General features: G+C 52.1%; 1 protein-coding gene across 6 annotated transcripts in view; it reads left to right on the top strand.

Annotated features, from left to right (window-relative positions):
- The window catches only part of DIP2C (DIP2 acetate--CoA ligase C (putative)), a 413428-nt gene extending 393728 nt beyond the window's left edge, over nt 1-19700 (top strand). For all 6 annotated transcript variants that reach the window (XM_078450509.2, XM_078450506.2, XM_078450507.2 and 3 more), the window contains 5 exons: nt 6760-6817; nt 8949-9023; nt 11762-11936; nt 13556-13679; nt 16583-19700. In XM_078450509.2, coding sequence (XP_078306635.1) covers nt 6760-6817; nt 8949-9023; nt 11762-11936; nt 13556-13679; nt 16583-16835 — 685 coding nt within the window. In that variant the 3' untranslated portion in view covers nt 16836-19700. The remainder of the gene's footprint in view (nt 1-6759; nt 6818-8948; nt 9024-11761; nt 11937-13555; nt 13680-16582) is intronic.

Below are 19700 nucleotides of genomic sequence, written 5' to 3'. Positions count from 1 at the left end.
CGTCATCCAGTGGTGGGCACTTGGGTGCTTCCCACCTGTCTGCTATTGTGAGTGAAGCTGCCGTAAGCACGGGTGTGCGGTTATCTCTCCTAGACTCTCCTTGCAAACGCTTTAAGTATATACTCAGAAGTGGAACTGCTGGGTCGTTGGGTAGTCCTATCTTTACCTTTTCAAGGAACCGCCAGGCCGTTTTCCACAGTGGCTGCACCATTTTACGTTCCCACCAGCAGTGTCTGCATCCTCGCCAACGCCAGTTAGGGTTCCTGTTTTGATAGAGTAGCCACCCCAGTGGGCGTGAAGCGGTATCTCGTGGTACTTGTGATTTGCATTTCCCTGATGACCAGTGATGTTGAGCATCTTCTCGTGCTTCTTGGCCATTCACGTGTCTCCTTTGAAGAAATGCCTGTTCCAGTCCTTTGCCTAACTTGATTAAATTATCTTACTTTCGAGTGGTAGGACTTCTTTATATTCTGGATATTAGTCCCTTATCAGATAAACGACTTGCACATATTTTGTGCCATTCCATGAGTCGCCTTTCGTTCTGCTGACTTTATCAGTCACAGAGCTTTTAATTTTGACGTGGCCCAATTTATCCATCTTTCGCTGCCTGTGCTCTTGGTGTCGTGGGATTTTTCTTTTTTTTTTCTTTTTATCAAACCCGATGTTGTAAAACTTTTACTCTCTCTGTTTTATTGTAACATTTTTATACTTTTACCTCTTGCATTTAGGTATGTGTTCCATCTTGAGTTAAAAGGTTTTAAATGACATTTTTAAAAGGCAGGGGCTGTGTTCTTTATAAATGTCAATTTCATAAAGACAGAAAGGGCTTGGAAATGTTCCTCGTTGATGGAGGTTAAAGAGACATTACAACCAAATGCAAAATGTGGTGCTGAGCATGTCCTATACTTGGGGAGGGGGTGGGGGCGCAGGAAGTGCTGTAATGGCCATTATTGGGCTAATGGACAAAATGGGAATGGGGACCGCAGATGAAAATATCAGATCAATGTTAACGTTCTTAAGTTGGCAACTGTCCTGTGACTGTGTATGAGAATATCCATCGTTGTAGGAAATGCATACTAAAGTACTTAGCAGTAAAGGGTCGTGTGTGCATGTGTGTGTGAGTGAGAGAGCGAGCGAGCAGGGCAGAGAGCACACAAATGGTTAAGCAAATGAGTAAAATGCTAGTAAAATGGGTGAATCTGAGTAAGGGATATTAAAACAGTTCTTTGTACTGTTTTCATTTTTGTAAGTTTTCCACCGTTTTGAAATAACTTTCAAAGAGGAAAAAGTTTTAAAAACAAAACTCTTAACGTATGAAGTCCAGGAATGATTTTTCAGGTCACTCTTTTCTCAAAAGGGAAGGGTGCACGTAAGTTAACTAACCCCTTACTGTGGGAGGGAGCAGAGCCAGAACCACTTCTGGCAGACGCGGATCGACGTAGAAAGGGACCAGAGGTGTCCCGTGGGGCGTAGAAGCAAACTCCAGAACAGCCGGAGGGACTCCCACATTGCCCGGTGCCTCTCAGCGCCCAGCTCCATGCTGACATCTCTGTGTCTCCCTGGGGGCACATTACCAGCCCGCAGCCCTGAGCTTCTTGCACTTCCTGTGTTAGAAGGACAGCCTGTCTTAAGTCCATGTTCCTGGGGTGTGAGCTTGGCCAGTGGCAGTGGGAGTCGTGAGCCCCCTCGAGGCCCATGTGGGCACGCAGAGCAACATCTTTCCCTAGACGGTGGGGAGGATGGGGAGAGGCACTCGGTGAGGCACCTGGCAGCCCCGTGGCAGGTCAGGGTCGGCACGGGTGGGGGTGTCCCGTGATGAGAGCGCTTCCTCCCCCAGCTCACAACCGCGGTGTAACCCCGTGAGAAATGCCAGATGCTCTGCACAGCACCTTGCCCCTGCCCCCACAACTACCAAGGTCGTGGAACACGAGGATGTTCTGAGAAACTGCAGCAGCTGGGACGAGCTAAGGAGACGTGGGAACCAGCTGTCCTGTGGGGTCCAGAAGACAGTCGTCAGCCAGAAGCTGAGGAAACGTGGGCTGGTTTGGCTCCCGGACCGCGGTCGTTGCTGGGGGCCCAGAGAAAGAGGCTGAGCTGTTCCTTCAGGTTTCCTGTGCATCAAACACTGCTGCCGAAACATGTTAATTCCTCAGATGACTTTGCCATCAAAGCCTTATGAGCAGACACGGGGTCTTGGCCTGCACCTCCGGCTGGGGTGTCCGCTGACAGACCCACCAGAAGAGGAGGAGTCTGGGCTCCCGTCAGCCTGAGGGAGAGACGAGGAACTGCACTGACCGATGTCTGGGCCCAGTGGTGGCAGGGGACCTTGGGGGCAGGAGCGTGTTAGACCCGTGATTGTAGAAGGGGCACCTGGGACGCTCGGTACTGCTTTGTCCTGTGGCTGTGTTAGATAAACACGTCTTTTGTTGTGCCTGGTGTCACTCATTTTGTGTGGCTTTACGCGGTTTTGGGCTTCCACGTCACCCCTGCCACTGCTGGCTTGGTGGCAGTGCCATGGGCTATGTGTGACCCGGAGCTCTGAGTGCGGGTTCCAGGGCAGAGCTTCCGTTAGGGGCAGCAGTGCTTGGGGAGTGTTCTGTTGCCTCGCTCCTGTGGGGGCATGACCGTGATGCCCCTTCTGTTGGGGGTTTCCTCGTGCCCCTAGCGGTCCTCTCTGGTAGGGCTTCACCAGCAGCTCAGGAAGCACCACGCTGTTAGAATCCAGACTTCGACCGACTGTGAGACTTGTCTCATTTTTCCTCCCTTTGCCCCAGCTGCCGGGAAGCTGGGGACAAAATCCAACCCTAGCACCTCGGGTCACTGAAGCCAGGGTTCGGAACATGCATGACATCCCGTGTTTTGGAACTTCCCCTCCCTCTCCTGGGATTCTGAAAAATTTGTGCCAGCGGCCTTATAGTCCGTCTTTCAGATGCTTCAGGCTGTTTTGGAAGACGCTGCCGTGTAGACGTGGGCCTGGAAGGCCGCCAGTTTGCAGCTGTGCGTCTGTGGCATGCTAGGTGCGGGGGCAGACCTGGGGTCCCGTTTCCTCCTCTGGCTGGTGTGGCAGAGCGGGTCGTGGTGTTGGGAGGTGTGGATGCTGCACACCCTCCAGGTCACGGAGACCTCCCCGGGTGGCCGGGGCCGGGCAGCGGCACAGCTGGCAGGGACGGGTACCCACCCTCGGCCTCTGTCTGTCCCCCCTCAGGACACATCTGCACTGGGCTCGTCCGTGTTCCCGAAGTGACATTTCTGGCAGCAGCGGTGGCAGCTGCCGTCATTCTTACAGGGACAGATAGTGTGATTTCTCGATTGTTTCCCATCTCCTGAGCCGGTGGTGTGATGGGCACCCTGCCAGCGGGTGACGGTAGCTGTGCAAGTGGAGGTGCTCACCTCCCCTGGGTGACAGTCGTGGTTTGTCACCCTGTGTCAGGGAGAGGAGGGGGCAGCGTGCCGGGGGGTGGTGAGGTTGCAGCAGCCCCCCCCCCCCCAGCCTTTTCCACAAGGCCAGAGGAAGGAGCCCTTTGCAGACGGACCTCCTGCTTCAGCGCCCTGTGTCTGTAGCTCCTTGACGTCACTCTGGTGGCTGCAGCTGTGCAGGGTGAGGTTCAGATGGGAGTAAGGACAGCGCACAAGGGAGGGATTGTGTAGGGAGTGACCGGTCTCCCCACGTGAACTTTCTACCTTGCTGTTTCTTCTTTTCTAGAAAAGCCTAAACTTCCAAGTCCGTATTAACAGCCTCAGGGGAAAAACATGTTTTCGGAAGTCCAGGGTTGGTGCTTGAGTTTGGAAGCGTCGGAGGCAGGCCCTTCCTGACGCTGCACAGCGGGCTGGAGGGGGGTGGGGAAGCAGGTGCGCTGACGGCCAGCAGCAGTGGACAGGGGGCAGCAAGGGAAGGGGCGGAAAACCCTGGTCCCAGGGCTGACAGGTTTAATCAGGTCCTGAATTGTGTCAGACAGATTCTGCCGCGTCCACACGAGTCCCCCGGAGAATGATCTGATCATAGGCTCGGTCTCTTTGTAACCTCCCGGGAGACAGGGTTCCGTTTACCATCTCACTTCACTGTGGGACGGAGCCAAGCCCACTCTCGGGCAGGGCGCCCACCTTTGCAGCCTCCCACGTGAGCTGCAGTCTGGCTGTGACCATCCAGGCTGCTTCCAGAGAGCGGTGCTGATGGCGGCACAGCACCCAGGGCATCTCACGGACCCTGCCTGGCAGGTGCACAGGATGTACGGAGTTCACCCGACCCGTGAGCAGCACCCTCCCACCCTGGGAAGGTCAGGCCAAGCAGGGCTTCGCCCGGGTGCCCGCTGTCGCCCTGCCGCCCGTCCAGCGCTCGGTATCAGCATCTCTCTTACAAGCGGGGAAGATTCCTCCTTCCATGGGCTGCAGATGTGCATCCCGGCTCTTTGAGGACACAGCTTGCCTTTTTCCGTAAGGCTGTTTTATTTTTCATTTTACTCTCTGGATATTTTTCATGTGGATGTAGGACCATCCTCTGTGGCATTTGCCAGTAGGATCTGTAACTTTTTCACAGCAGAGCAACCTGAGTGATTCCAGCACCCCATTCCTGCGTTCCTGGGAAGCTCTAACAAAGGCCAGAGAAGAAATTCCTCGTGGTAGATCCTCCTCTCTGCCACATTTGAGAAGAAATGCCTGCTTTCTCAGAGGCTCAGGGCCGTACAGGGAAGGACAGGACACGTGTAAACTCTTCAAGCAGGAAGAGGGCCAAGGAGGCCACCGTCTGGCAAAGCAGATGCCAGCCAGCATGCACGTGGCCAGGAGCCCCACTGGCTAGAGGAGACCCACGCCCGTGTCATCTCGCCCTAGATTGTCCAGGCACAGGCCGAGGTAGAAGCCTGCACGGAGGGAGAGAAGGAAAAGCCATGGACATCCTGGGCACCAAATTGCACAGTCCGGGGACATTGCTCTTGTTTCCTTGTTTCAAGCGTCTGGCTCAATTTGTGACTCTAGGTGCCCTGTCCAGGGTCCTCACCCTCCTAATGCAGCAGTCACAGCTGCTGGATACATCCAAAATGCCTGACAGGGGTTTCCCACATCCTAAGGTTGTGCTGGCTTTGCGTGGACAGCTGGCAGAGTGGGAGTGTGTCCAAAACAGCCCTAACTTTTGGCTAGGAGTTTTGCTGCCCAGCCTGACCCGCTGGGCTGTGGGGAAGCCCGGCCGCATCGCGGGCCCGCCGCCCACCCCCAGCCAGACGGCAGCAGCCCTGCTTGCGCAGAGATCGGGCTGTGTGGTGGTGGGACCTCATGCCAAGCCCACCCCCTCTGGGCCCCTGCTCCTTCATTCTGTCTCTCCCCAGCCACACGACTCGCAATTTCCCACCCAGGTCAGCCTCCTGTCCCTGCAGCTTTCTCCGTCTGTAGCTCGTTGCTGACATCCAGAAGCCACAGTTGTGCGGCCAGCCACTGGACACAGGCGTGTTCACGTCACCTGACCATTCAGACGAGCTTGGCTTTAGTTGAGGGTAGCGGTCCCAGCCTCCTGACCCGGCCTCTGTGAGCACAATGCCGCCTGGGTCCTGAGAGCATTTGTCGCTTACAGTTCTGTCGATGCATCGGGTAATTTATCTTGGATGCTTCATGTCATTAAGCCTGTTGGCATGTTCTAGAACCGTTGCAGCGGTGTGTAAGATCTGGGCTGCTTTCCTCGGATAGCCCTCATTTGCTGTCGTCAGCATCAAAGCCTTTCCCAAGACCAGCACCAGAGATCTTAGTGGCTGTCGTCCAACCCGAACTGGGGATGGTGAGCTCTTGCACATCATCGCGTTGCTGCCGCCACCGGTCAGGTGCTCTCCCTCCCGGCCCCGCCCCTGACCACCCTCCCGCCCCCGTGGCATCCCACTTGCACGTGCCGCAAAGGCCGGCTGTGAGGGGGCCTCATGCGCCCCCACACTGTGACCAGGGGTCCCCTCTGAGGCCTCCTGCCCCTCTCCCCTGTCCCCTCCCGTCTCCAGAGCACGTGCCAGTCAGCAGGAGGATGGCTGTGACCACGCAGAGGGTGGCTCAGGGGTGGTGAGCATCCCTCCTCCATGGACACAGAGACACAGCCTCCAGCACCCCTCACTGCTGTGCCCCGAATATCCCTAGTATCAAGCATGGCACCCTGTAAACAAAAAGTGCCCCCTAGGCGAAGGAACAGCATCCCAGTCTTGTACCATGGCAGAAAGAACACCGCGGGGGTTTAGCCAGCTGTGGTTGTGACCAGCACCAATGTCATCCACGGTTCTTAAGATTAAACCACCATGAAGTATTTTTTAGTGGAAAAGAGTTTCTTTTCTAAAAGGTTTTGCCATCTAAATTGGCCAGTCCTTGTGGGGGTCAGATGCACCTGGTTCAGAAGGTAGATTCTGTGCTCTGCGGACCTGGGCCACCATCCCCGTGGCCGGCAGCTCATTCGCGCTCCAGTCTAACCCGTACGCCTTTCCTTTTCTGCAAGTGCTGAGTTGAGTCCTGGTTCCTGTCAAGGCAGAATCCTTTTCCCGGTGGTCGTGCATGATTGGCGAACGGGACTTTGCCTCTGTTCTCTGTGGCCCCTCCTGTGTCTCTCTCCGTGTTCCTGCTGGAGCACAGCTACTGTCCGCTGTGGGATCACTTTTTCCTTGGACATCTAAACAGTGCATTGCATTGGACAGTGCTCCCCAGCAGCCTGACCAGCACTGACCAGGCAGGTGCTAAGTATGGAGGAAGGGAACCACAGGCTCAAGAACACGGCCAAGTCATACCTTCTCTTTCTCTTTGTAGAGTGCGTTTAGTGGAAAGAGGCTCTCCTCACAGCTTGCCCCTGATGGAATCAGGAAAAGTAAGTATTGAAGGAAGAGAGATGTATTTCTCCATAAACCTGAGTCTTAGCGTATGAGCTTTGACATTTTAAGAAATGTATTTTTTAGAATATTTTTAACAATAGGTTTGGCCATGAGTACAGAAACTCAAAACAACAGTATTTTAAACAAGTTAGGTTTTTCTTCTCTTTCACAAAAAAGAAATGAAACCTCCAGGGGCCCCAGCACTTTCTGTCTTGTTCTACTTTGCATGGATTCTGTTCCTAAGGGTACCTCAGGGTCAAAAGTGGCTGCTCTAGCTCCAGCCATCGTTTTCACATTCTGGCCAACCGGAGAAGAAACAGAAAAAGGAGGAAAGGAAAGATGCAGATGAAGTTTTCTGAGTTGCCTTGTGCACACTTAAGTACCGCCACCCGAAGTCCGGTCACACGGTCACACTGGCTGAAAGAAAAGTTAGAAACCTTATATTGGTTCTGAGTGTGTATGGGCCTCGCTATAAACCCAGGTATCGGTTGCTGTGAAAGCAGGCAAGGAAGGGTTATGGTGGGGTGGGGGGAGGAGTAGTTCCTGCCACAGTGGTTATGTTTTGTTTGTTTGTTTGTTTGTCTTTTTTTTTTTTTTTTTTTTTTTTTTTTTTTTTTTTTTTTTTTTTACAAGTTGAGGGTGAGAAGTATATTTACACCAAAGCGAAGATTTCTTTTTTCATTTTTGGCCCCAGTTGTCCTATCTCTTCTCCACTTGACATAATTCCAGAAGCATCTTATGTCAGCTCTGGATCCTTTATCATCTGTGTCAGTGTGAGTGCCAGTGAGAATTCTTGCTGCTAAGTTGGTTCTCATGGCAGGACCCTGTGCTTACCTGCCCTAACTCAGCCTTGAGCGAGACAGAGACCAGAGCCACCGTGTCACGCTTCAGACTAGGGGACAGGACACCCCTTCCAAGAGCTCTTACTGAAGCTCAACCCTGCAAGGTCCGATCAACTGAACCCACACGGGCTGCATTCCAAATTTGCAGAATCAGCTTTTGCCTCCAGATGCATGTGGTTTCAGTGAAATTCAAAACGCTTCTAAGCCAAACTTCCATTATGAAGGAGATGGTCAGGGCTCCCGGGTGGCTCAGTTGCTTGAGCGTCCGGCTTCGGCTCAGGTCACGATCTCGCGGTCCGTGAGTTCGAGCCCCGCGTGGGGCTCTGTGCCGACAGCTCGGAGCCTGGAGCCTGTTTCGGATTCTGTGTCTCCCTGTCTCTCTGCTCCTCACCCCCTCATGCTCTGTCTCCTCTCTCTCTCTCAAAAATAAATAAACATGGAAAACCATGTAAAAAAAAGGAGATGGTTGCTACGAATATTACGATAAAAGACAGTGACAGGCAGGAGAACGTTGGAAGCATGATTGAGGAAAGAGAGGGCTGTCCAGGCTCTCTAGTCAGAACACGCCTGACAGCACGGCAGGGGCCACCACCCTGCTCCCTTCCACCACACCTGCCTCACTTTTCGGTCCACACTCATCTCCGAAACCTTGATCCACGAGTGACTTCCTTATTTCAGCACCGACTGCAAACCTCCCCCTTCATCCACATTCACGCGCCATGATGTCAGGCACGATACTAAACACAACTGAAAAGTTGATTGAAATGTCTGAAAATTCCTATTTTTCACGCATCATGCTGAGTTAAGTTGTATCAGTCATCATGTTTCTATTCACATTCTTAATGTTTTTAAGTGTTTACACTTATTATTAAGAGAGAGCAAGTGGGAGAGGGTCAGGGAGAGACAGAGACAGAGAGAGAATCCCAAGCAGGCTTCTCGCTGTCTGCGCAGAGCCTGATGCAGGGCTCAATCCCAGGAACCATGGGATGAACTGAGCCAAAACCAAGAGTGGATGCTTAACCAACTGAGCCACCCAGGTGTCCCCAGATTCTTAATGTGAAGATCACTTTAATACAGGCACTATCATTGTAGTAATAATTACAGTAAGATGCGGTTGTCATGCAGTAATTATGTTATGGTATGTAATTTTGATTTAAGGCCATACCACTTTCTAGACAGTTTTAGAAAGGAAAACGGGCATGTGGCATAAAGGCCACAGCAAGGTTGATTAGTGTGGCATCTGCCTGTCTGTCCACTGACCAGAACGTTCTCCTCTGCCACATAGATCCTCCCGGGGGTTCGGATCATAATTGCCAATCCAGAAACAAAAGGACCGTTGGGCGACTCCCACCTGGGTGAGGTGAGTTCCGGGGTGTCCGCCCGGGGGAGGCGAGCTGCGGGGCGTGCTCAGAGATGGAGCCTCTGAGACCAAATGACTGCCCTGCTGGACGCACCGGGTCGTCCTCAACACCTGGAAGCACCGCTAAGCCTCAAGTCAAGTCACTGGCCGGGAAGGAACCTGAAATAAGCTTTACCGCTAGAACGAGTCACCGAAGTTCAGGGTTGCAAAGCAGATTTCCGTGAGCAAGTGTGAATGGCCCTCTCCAAAGACTTTAGGGCAGAGGATAGTGAACATATGTGGACTGAGTTTCCTTATGTCCTAGCTCTTGCCTTTCCTGCACGCTTGCCGACTTAGTGCTGAGAAGCGCATCTGGACAGCCATGGAGAACGTGCCCAGGGCACAAGGCCACAGCCTAGAACCGTGGAGTGTCAGTAAATGGTCGCAGTTTAGGGAATGACAGGCATTTTCTCTGTCAGAAACTCAACAGTGGCCTTGACCCATTCGCTCGTATTTAGGAGGAAACCCACGCTGGTTGACCCCCCTTCCTGCTGCCCTAGATCACCCCCTCCCCCACTCAGCCAGTGGGAGGGACATCAGAAAGGGGCACGGTGCACTTACCTTCCCTCCTGTTCTCGGCAAGGCCGAGCCCCTCACGGGCACTGGGTCTAATGCCCACGTCCTTGCTGCCGTGTCACCTGCCCCACATGGTCAGCTTCCCTCCTCACAGAGGTTCCCCAGCTGCCCACAGACCTGCTGCCGTCGCTAACAGCTTATTAAAAACACCACTGCTCAACAAACAGACTCTTTTGTTTTAAGTTTATTTATTTGAGAGTGTGAGTATGAGTGAGGGGAGGGGCAGAGAGAGAGGGAGAGAGAATCTCAATCAGGCTTCATGCTGACAGCACAGAGCCTGACGCGGGTCTCGACCCCACGAAACCGCAAGATCACGACCTGAGCTGAAACCAAGCATCGGATGCTTAGGCAACTGTGGGTGTTAAGCCTGGTGAGCCACACGGGCTCCCGTCTAGGAACATATTTAAAGGAGATTCCTAAGTAAGACCTGTACAGTATTTTATCCCCTCAGTTCTGATCTTCACACGTGATTGAGAGATTCCCACGAAGGGCTAAGCAGCAGCCCAACCAGAAAAGGCATTTGGGATGTGAGCAGTGGTCAGGACTCACCACTGTCGTTTCTTCAGCCACCTGTGATGTGTGCTTGCGCCACTGCGCTGGGGCACCAGGAAGAGGGGTGCAGCGGCTTTGTTTACTTGAAGGACCGTTGATACACACAGTGTCGTGTCAGCGTCAGGTGCACAGCACAGTGATGTGACTCTTGACCAGGACAAGTGTGGTCACCACACAACATGATGACGATTCCATTGCCTGCATTCCCTGTGCTGCGTTTTTGATCCCCGAGATTTGTCGACTTTACACCTGGAGGTTTTTACCTCTCAATCCCCTCCCCCCACTTAGCCCCTGCCCACTGCCTCCCCTCTGGCACCACAGTCTATACTCTGTACTTACGAGTCTGTTTTGGGGCCCCTGGGGGCTCAGCCAGTCAAGCGTCCGACTCTTGGTTTCGACTCAGGTCATGATCTCATGGTTGGTGGCTTCGAGCCCCACATCAGCAAGGAGCCTGCTTGAGATTCTCCCTCTTCCTCTCTCTCTGCCCCTCCACCACTCTCTCTGTGTCTCTCAAAATAAATAAACTTCAATCAGTCAGTCAATTCCTAGGAATGAAACTGGGAAGGACAGTGTGCTGTCCTGGGTGCCTGGAGAGGGGTGCCAGCCTGTGCCGCTGTCTAGCCAGTGGCCTCGGCTCCAGCCGGGCATCAGAGCCCACTTCACCCTGGTTTTTTGAACAGGAGCGTGTCTTCACAAGGAAATTTTGTGTCTGAGAAGAAGGAACAAGTTTCATCGCCCTTATACGATGGTGTCGCTTTTTTCTTTACTCCGGGGTTGGGTTTGTTCAGCAGGTACTGACTGGGTGGCTGTGGATGTGCCCACAGTGTCTGAGAGCCAAGGGACAGTGCAGACAAGGTGGACCGTCGCTCACGCGTCCAGTTTTCAGTGTAATAGAGTAATGAAAACAACCCAGCTCAGAACGTCTTTACTGTAAACACTGTGTAGTCCAGAAGACCCTGACTTCTGGTTCTTTTCTCTGCAGAGACAGAATTGCATGCAGTTTTATGCATGTTTCAGGGACTTAACTGGCTTAACCTCGAGTCTTTTCCATGGCTCTGCATGACTCACATGGTTACCACTTTGAGTCAAAATGTTGTTCTTTCTCATTTGCCCAAGTGTCACACACACAGGCTGTTTTGTTTCTTGATATTACACACCTTTCCTTCTTTGAGTCGGTTTTGGTTTCTGCTGTTGTGTTGGAATAGGTTCCCAAAAGTGTGCAAACCACGTGAAAGGGAAAAATAAATCATAAAAGTTTTCAACATTTTTCCAAATTGCTTTTTAGAAACAATCATTATATTTGAATAAGTGCAAGGAAACTGGTTAGTACAACATCGTTCACTTGATGTGCCTCCTTTCAAACCCTTCCTGTTCTGACGAGCTTCTCCATAGGTGGACAGCTTGGTGGTTTGCTTCGCGCCTCTGCGTTCCCCCCCAGAAGCCTGCGTGAGACTCACGTGGCCTTGTTCGTGCCTTGAGGGCACCTTGATCAGCTGCTGCCTTGCGCACGTACTTTCTTCCCCAGGGATGTTCCCAGGTGAACTCACCCAATTCTGTTGCTTCCTGAACAGATCTGGGTTCACAGTGCCCACAACGCCAGTGGCTACTTCACCATTTATGGAGACGAGTCCCTCCAGTCAGACCACTTCAACTCAAGGTTAAGTTTCGGAGACACGCAGACGGTCTGGGCGCGGACGGGCTATTTGGGGTTCCTGCGGAGGACGGAGCTCACAGACGCAAACGGAGGTAAGAGCTCAGGCAGGTGGGTCGAGAAGCCGGGTCCCCAGGCCCTGAGAACTTGTGTGGGTTTGGGACCCCAGCCCCAGGAGCTCCTCGCACATGCTGGCTACAAATCAGCCAAGAAGCAGCTGAGTATGGAAGAAAGGATGGCGGGTGTGACAGTGTCCACGCTGAAGCCGCGCGTCGTGTCCTGTGTGCTCTCACAGGAGCCAGAGTGTGCCCTGCCTGTGACACCGTGCCCCTAAGTGCAGTGGACAGACCCCCCGCCCCTCCTGCAGCCGCCCAGTCCCAACGAGGCCCGCCCGCAACCACAGCTGGGCGGTGGCGGCAGGACTTGACGCGGTGTGGCCTGTCAGGAAGGAGAGGTAGCCAGGCGCTCAGGCCGTGGTCGCATGGAGGCTGCTGCTCCCGCCTCTGAGGGCGGCTGGTGCCAGGCAGGGAAGTTACGAAAGATGAAAATGTAAAGTCCTACTTGCTATTAAGGTCTCAGCTACCGGTCCTACTCAAAACAGAGGCAGGACTCCGTTATTTCAAAGGATGGGAGCAGAGATTTCTTGGTGAGATCCTGTCAGACCCCAGCCCCAGGAGGTGACTTTCAAGAAGGCTTCCAGACACAGCTGCATGGCGGGAGCTCTATGAGCCTGGCTGAACTGGCATGAATTTAGGGGGAAAGCAAAGCACAAAAATATTTTGGCATCGTGTTTGTATCATGTTTGCAATTTGGGAAAACCATAGGCTATTTTATTGGAGGGTGTTATCTGGGATTCCCAGGACCTCCTCAGGAGGTGGGATAGGTCCCACCCTGTGGCATTTGGGTCGGGGGTGCTGGGACAGCGCTGTTGTCCTCAGCTCTGTGACCCCCCCCAAAAGACTGGAGTCCTTGCTGTATTAATAGTTAGAGGCCAGCAAATAAATGTCCTCATCTCATCTGACTTAAAACTGGAAAAGACTTCTTTTCTGGTATTCTGTATGTCGATCGCTTCTTTCAAATACTCTCGGATATACTTACCACCCTAAAGATTGAGGGTGTCTCCTTGCTTTTAAGGAAAGACGGACTGACCTCATGTTGCCACTGTCCGAGGTTTGCATGAGTGAGAAGACATTTCACGGTTACATGAGCTAAGGAAATCTTTGTTTATGAGCATTATCAGAAACTCTGCTTTTTTTCCTACTGAGAGGTAGAATGAGTTTAGACCTCATGTGATGACATCAGAGGGAACCAGGTTTAATTTTGGCTCTGCTGCTGCACCCTGACCCTAGGGCTTTGGGAGAGCACTCTGAGGGTTGGGGCGCGTCTGCCGGCCCCACTGGGGCTGAGGGCTGCAAGGAACGTGGGCTGGCCTACTGCAGGTGCACAGAAGCTGGTCCGAGAACGCACTCTACTCCGTGGTGTTGAGGTGCGGAGCGATGTTACAGGTGTGAGAGCAGCCCTCCCAGGAGACTGCATGCTGGCCCGGCCATTTCCTTGGGAGCACAGCGACCCTGGTAGAAAGGAGCTTGCTACCCTCGCTCAGTGGCCCCACTCCTTTGCATCTCGCAGTCAGGAGTAGTTTTAGACTTTTGTTTTTAAGCAGCTCGAGCACCCTTGTGGCGAAGTTCACACACGTTTTCCGTTCCCTACACAGAGCGCCACGATGCCCTGTATGTGGTGGGGGCTCTGGATGAGGCAATGGAGCTGCGGGGGATGAGGTATCACCCGATAGACATCGAGACCTCAGTCATCAGAGCCCATAAAAGCGTCACAGAATGGTGAGTAGTGGGCGGGTGTGTGCACAGTGGCACGGGACAGAGACTGTGTGGCATTGGGAATGGACGGGGGGCCTGTGCAGGAGAGCCTCGGCTTTGGATTGTAGACCTTTACCTTCGGGGCTGATAACTTAGCCGCAAAAGGGCACGCTTGGCATAGAGTCCACAGATTGCGTGTTTTCCTGAGAACGATGCGCCTGGAGAGCGAGTCGCGGAAATTGTCACTTACTTGCGTTGAGTCTGCGCGAGGGTCACATGGGGAAAACGGACTGCACACAGGCGCACGAGCAGGCACTTCAGAGTGACGGTCCTTCACAGGCCGTAGGGCTCAGACGGGAGGCAGTTACACCAGATGCCCTCCGGCAGGCCGGGGGCCCCGGGGCCTGTCCTCCTGGAGCTGGGCTCCCTCCCTCCCTCCCTGGTCCATTTGGTTGGCGGTGCTGACGGTGGCCCACAGTGCCTGGGGCTGGCCCGGAGGCCGCAGCGTGGAGCCCTTCCTCAAGCTCACGGAGCGCCTTCACGTGGTGTTTAAGAGTGAAAAGTGGCTCAGCACCCGTAGCTGTAGGTTTGTGCGCTTGGTGGGTCCCGGAGCCAGCAGAGGCCTGACGAAGCTGCTCTCGAACCCAAAGGGAGGCACGTTCCGAACTGTCTTGTGAGCAGTTTTTCCTCGTGGGTAGATTGGCCTGAGATCGTTCATTGCGTCATGTGAGCGGATTGCAGGCTGGTCATCTGTTGCCGTTTACTGAACGGGAACACGGAAAGCTTGGCAGGATGGAAGAGATGGGAGGGCCATCACTCCCCGCACGGTCCTGTGCTTCAGACTTGGACGCGTGCCTGCTCTCCCTGAATCTGCGGAAGCTGCCTGTCCGCTTGCGTGTAGACAGGAGACGGAAGCCCTAGAAAGACCCCGGCCCAGAAATGGCACCGGGCCGCACCCCGGTTACAGCCTTCCAGCTCTGTGTCTGTGAGAAAATACTGCAGACTGGTTTGCCCCGCCTCCCTCTAGCGTTTTCTGTGTAGTTGCAAAGGGCTGTCTGCCCCTCACAGGTCTGTGGCAGGTGCTCCTTGCTGCCCCTTGTGGGTTTCTGTTCCAGGGTTCAGGGTTTTGTTCTAAGCACTGCTGTTGCCACCTGCCGTGTGGCCTCACCCGAGGTGTGTCAGGCCTCGTGCTCCGCTCTGTTCACGTGTGCACCAGAAAGGACAGCGGCTTGATTGTGCCGGGCTTTGTCCGCCGGCAACCGCCCAGTGCAGCCTACTATGTCGTTCTTGCTCCTTCTTCCTTCCCTCACCGGGCCTGTGCTGCTCCGCCAGCGGGCCCTGTCAGGTATCTCGGACCAAGGCCGACACGTGTGTCACTCGATGTGACTGTGCACAGCGGCACCGTCCCGCTAGCCACGTCTTTCGCTTCTCATCCGTCGTCTCCAGAGGTTGACATCTCTGGGCCTAGGAAAGCTCTGATGGAAGGAGAGAGATGTTGGCCCGCCCACAGCTTCCTGGCAAAGCCCTGCCCCATCCAATACAGAAATCCAGCCTGGTTCCTAATACTGTGTCCTCAGTGTCAAATGCTATAATTAAATTATGCCCAAAGTGGCTACTATGTGTATCTGACCTGTGATATCACAAACTCAGGATGGGCTCACTTGGGCTATGCAGAGCAATATTTTAGAGTCACAACGACTCCCAGCACATCTTGGGAACAGACCTCGGCAGGACTGTTTCCTTGGGTACACGCGCTTATCACCAGGCCAAACCCAGAAGCAGTAATCTGTCGAACACATTCTCTGCTCTTTCCTTCCACATTAATATATTTACTGGTCATTCTGAACAAGATGTGTCGAGTTTTTTTTCTGAATAAATGTGTTCTGAAGCTATTAGAAAACATAGTGAGTTTCGCAAACACTTGCTGCCCCGTAGAACCTCTGTGCATCTGGCTGGAGAAGCAGATACCAGCAGCCCCCTGCAGGCCCCTGGAGCCTGGCCTCCTCCTGCACACAGCCCCTTCGCCCTGGGAGCCTTCTGACCTCCGCGGCCAGTGGAGCGTGTGCACCAGGAGCAGTGGCCACTAACGCCCTCTTACTAGCACTTTCTAACGACCAACCGTAAAAGTTCAGGTGGCTGGCATTGTAAAGCAGCACCAAGCTTCGGCTTCCACAGACTGGCCGGACCAAATGCTCTGGGTGACCTTCCATTGAAAGATCCCAAATAGAATACTTCTGGGTCCATCTCTGATGTTCTTAAGGAATTGTTCCCCATACAGGTCACCTCTTGCTGCGTTAGACTCATCCCAGACTCAGTACTAGAAACAGTTACTGTGCCCCCGTGTGTGCAGTTGCCCACTGGGTTAGCCGGCCCCAGTGTGACGGGACCCGTGGTCAGCTGCACACAAAGCTGGCGGTTCTTCTCCATGCTGCTCGTGCTCCCTCAGTGCCCTCTCCCTCTGTGGCACAGGCAGGGCAGGACCAGCCCCAAAGCCCCAGCTGTTCTCCAGCCTCTGCTGACTTACCCCTGGCCTCATCGCATACCAGCCCCAGGCCCGGGGCAGGGGGGGGCAGGGGGGACAAAAGGCTTCACCTTAGGGGCACAGCGCACAGGTGGTGGGGCTCCTGTGCTACCCGACCGCGGCGTGTCCCTCGGCAGCGGCTGAGGGCAGAGGGCAGGGCCGCTGTCAGGGTGATGCCGAGCACAGAGATCACGTGCACGCGCAGCAGCCACCATGAGTGCCGCCGTTAGAAAACGCCAGCGACAGGCTTGTGTGCGGCACTTAATGAGCTGACGGCCGTGGGCTCAGAGATGGTCAGCGCACAGGCACATCCAAAAAGAGCCAGATGGATGGGACTTGTTGACAAGAAAGCGTAGTTGTTCAATAAAAACCTCGCTGTATAGTGATGATTTTCTCTCTCTTCCAGCGCTGTGTTCACCTGGACAAATTTGCTGGTGGTGGTGGTTGAGCTTGATGGGTCAGAGCAAGAAGCCTTGGACCTGGTCCCCTTGGTGACCAATGTGGTCCTGGAGGAGCACTACCTGGTGGTGGGGGTGGTGGTTGTGGTGGACATCGGTGTGATCCCCATCAACTCCCGGGGAGAGAAGCAGCGCATGCACCTGCGTGATGGGTTTTTGGCTGACCAGCTGGACCCCATCTATGTGGCCTACAACATGTAGTGTCGTCTCTGGCTCCCATGGACCTTTCCAGGGAAGGAAACGTTTTTCTCAGTGTCACTGAAGTTTGCAGACACGAGGGCAACATTCACTGGGATGGAGCCTTTGGTCACGCCTCAGCGAGACTCCACAGCAGTCCTGGTTGGCATGGGGGTGAAATGTGAAATGTGAATTTACCACTGCAGTTTGCTCAGAAGGACTTTGGATTACTGCCTTCAGTTTGTTGGAAAACCCATTTCAAAAACTTTCTTTTCTTTTCTTTTCTTTTTTTTTTAATTATTGGATAAGTGCTTTCTTCGTAAATGTGGTATTTTGTTAAGCCAAAATAGCAATTAAAAAATATTCTGCCCTCAAGATGGGTTCTTTTAAACAATTTATGTAGTGTGACAAAGAATTGTTTTCTCTGTTTAATGTGTCATGAAATCTTAATGACATGGACCTTGTTACTGATTTAAGCCATTGCTAGATCTTATCCTTTTAGGAAAGTTTGTTGAGGTACGAGGAAACCTTCCAAATAGCACCTTCCAATTAGATTTTAGCAGCTTTCTTTGTCGGAAATGTACTGAAGAAACAAAGGCTAGCATACGGCCTTGGAAGTTAGCATAGAGTGAGAAGGAATTATACATAAGGTGTATTTCGGCAACTATCTTGCAGATAACTTTGTACTAAACTAAAAAGATAAAATAAGTTAACTTCTTCATATGTAATTATGTACAAAACGTTTAATTTATTTTGATCTCTTTAGAAGTATAAAAGAGAAAAAACATTCAAGAACATTAAAGTCTTGTAATGTTTGCTAATATAAAAAAGTGTTGTATTATCTTGCGTGGATAGTATCACAACAAATATATATATATGAAATATAAATTCACTAATGAACAAAGGAGATTTTAAAGTTTAAAATGCAGAACCTGTCACTTGCATGGTGTCCCCTCCACTGTACTGTAGATAAAGAGAGATTCTCTCACACCCACTTTGCTGACGTGAGCAATCACAGATTGCCGGTAGCCCGGTCTAAATGTTTCTTCTAGAACCAGAGACCAGCAAGTGAAATTATTGCCATCTCAGAGATGGGGAAGGAATTTGAGGCTAAATGTGCACTATCTTTCCTTTGCTGTGGGGGCAACAGCGAACGGTGTGCCAGCATGTGCTTAGTACGCGGAGCGGGCATTAGGGAAGGCAGGTGTGTGTGGCACTGTTCTCTTAGCTGCAAGAATTCGCTGCACAATGTTCTTCATCATTTTTGTTAGTGTCACCCCTTTTGGTCCTTGGTATGAAAAGGAATGATATTCTGTGGTCATTTGCACTGGGTTGTGTCGATTCCCCTCAGATGGCCACTGTATGGAGTGGACAGAGTGTCCAGAACAGCTTTAAGGGAAAAGACTCACCTAGGAGATCGTCTCCTCGGCCAGCTCTCTGGGGTTCCCTGCCCCGGCGTGAGCAAAACCCACAGGGAACTCGCATGAGCTGCCCCCGGACTCCTAACAGAGCCACTGGCTGGAGCAAGAAAGCCTCACAGCTGCCTTCATCTCGCCACCTGTGGATAACACGTTTCTGATTTCCGTCTCTTGCTGCTGCTGCTGCTGCTGCTGCTGCCGCCGCCGCCTCACACGCCTTCCAATTTTCATGTCTCACCTGTACACTCCTTGATTGAATTGGCCCATCTGTGTCCAGCCAAGAAGAGGTATCAGCTGTCCAAGCGTGATCTTTCTCGTAACTGCCCCAATATGACCCCGCAGTGGCTCTCGTTGCTAGAAATGCATGACCAAGATTGTTGCTGGGCAAACTTTAGATTCTCTTTTCGTTATATTGTAGGCAATGTCTTCATCTGCCTTTGCTATATGCGCCAGCAGTAAGCCCTTTGCTAAAAGAGAGTTTTGTTTGACTTCCGAGATCCAAGGCTACTTGTTTTCTTAAAATTTTAAGTGGCATTTTTAAAACTTTGTCTGCATGTGGGGTGCATCCTTCCATCTCCACAAATTAGTTGATTTTTAAAATATTATTTGACTTCATTGCTGTGTGAATATTTCTACACGCTTCAGATACACATTCCTACAGTCTTCTGCTTCCTACGAGGGGCGGGGGGAATCCCCACCACACACGGAAAAAAGACATTTTCTTACACATACCAACCTTGTTTAAGGGGAAGGATGGTTTAAGGCTTCAGATCATGTACTGATTAGGAAACACAGTTGCAGGATAACTTGTGAGGTCTAGCTGATGTCGGAAGCAAACAAATCAGGTGTCACTTCCAGTAGGACCTTCACATGCAAGGCGGTGCGGTTGTGAACATGGTTAGTGACGTCCTATCATCTCTCATGTTAGAGTTGAGGTCAAAGGGTTGGGGGCTGGGATCAAAGGTCATTTGTGCAAGAAAAAGGAAAGGAAACCCGTTTCAGCAATAAAGAAGGATCGTTCTGTATTAGAAATTGTGCTGTAGATAAATCATTCATGAGAATGTAACAATGTTTGTCTTGTGACCTTGTGCTTTTGAAGTCAGACAAAACCGTGTAATCAACTTGCACAAAGAAGGGTACACAATGAACATTGAAACACAGACCTAACCCAACAGGGAGGCTTCCTCATGGTGCTTGTTTATTATATATATTTAATCCTGCTTGACACTTTACCCAAGGGAAACTGTCCCTTTTATCAGTTGAATGTTAGCAGCGTTATTTCATAGAGTGTGGTGACTGGTTAGAGAAATTCATGTACTCAACCAATCACGGTTTCAAACAAAATTTTTATGTGCAAAGGACGGCAACCTTCTCGTATGTTAAACCACCAGTAAGCTTTGTACATCTGTGATAACGCCTGTTTTATATTCAAATGAACAAATAAAAGCTTTTATTTTTGTTGCTCTGAAAA

This window comes from Panthera onca, chromosome B4 (genome assembly GCF_046562875.1).
Source record: "Panthera onca isolate mPanOnc1 chromosome B4, mPanOnc1 haplotype 2, whole genome shotgun sequence".
Lineage (NCBI taxonomy): Eukaryota > Metazoa > Chordata > Mammalia > Carnivora > Felidae > Panthera > Panthera onca.
This window is presented reverse-complemented; position numbering and strand designations above follow the sequence as displayed.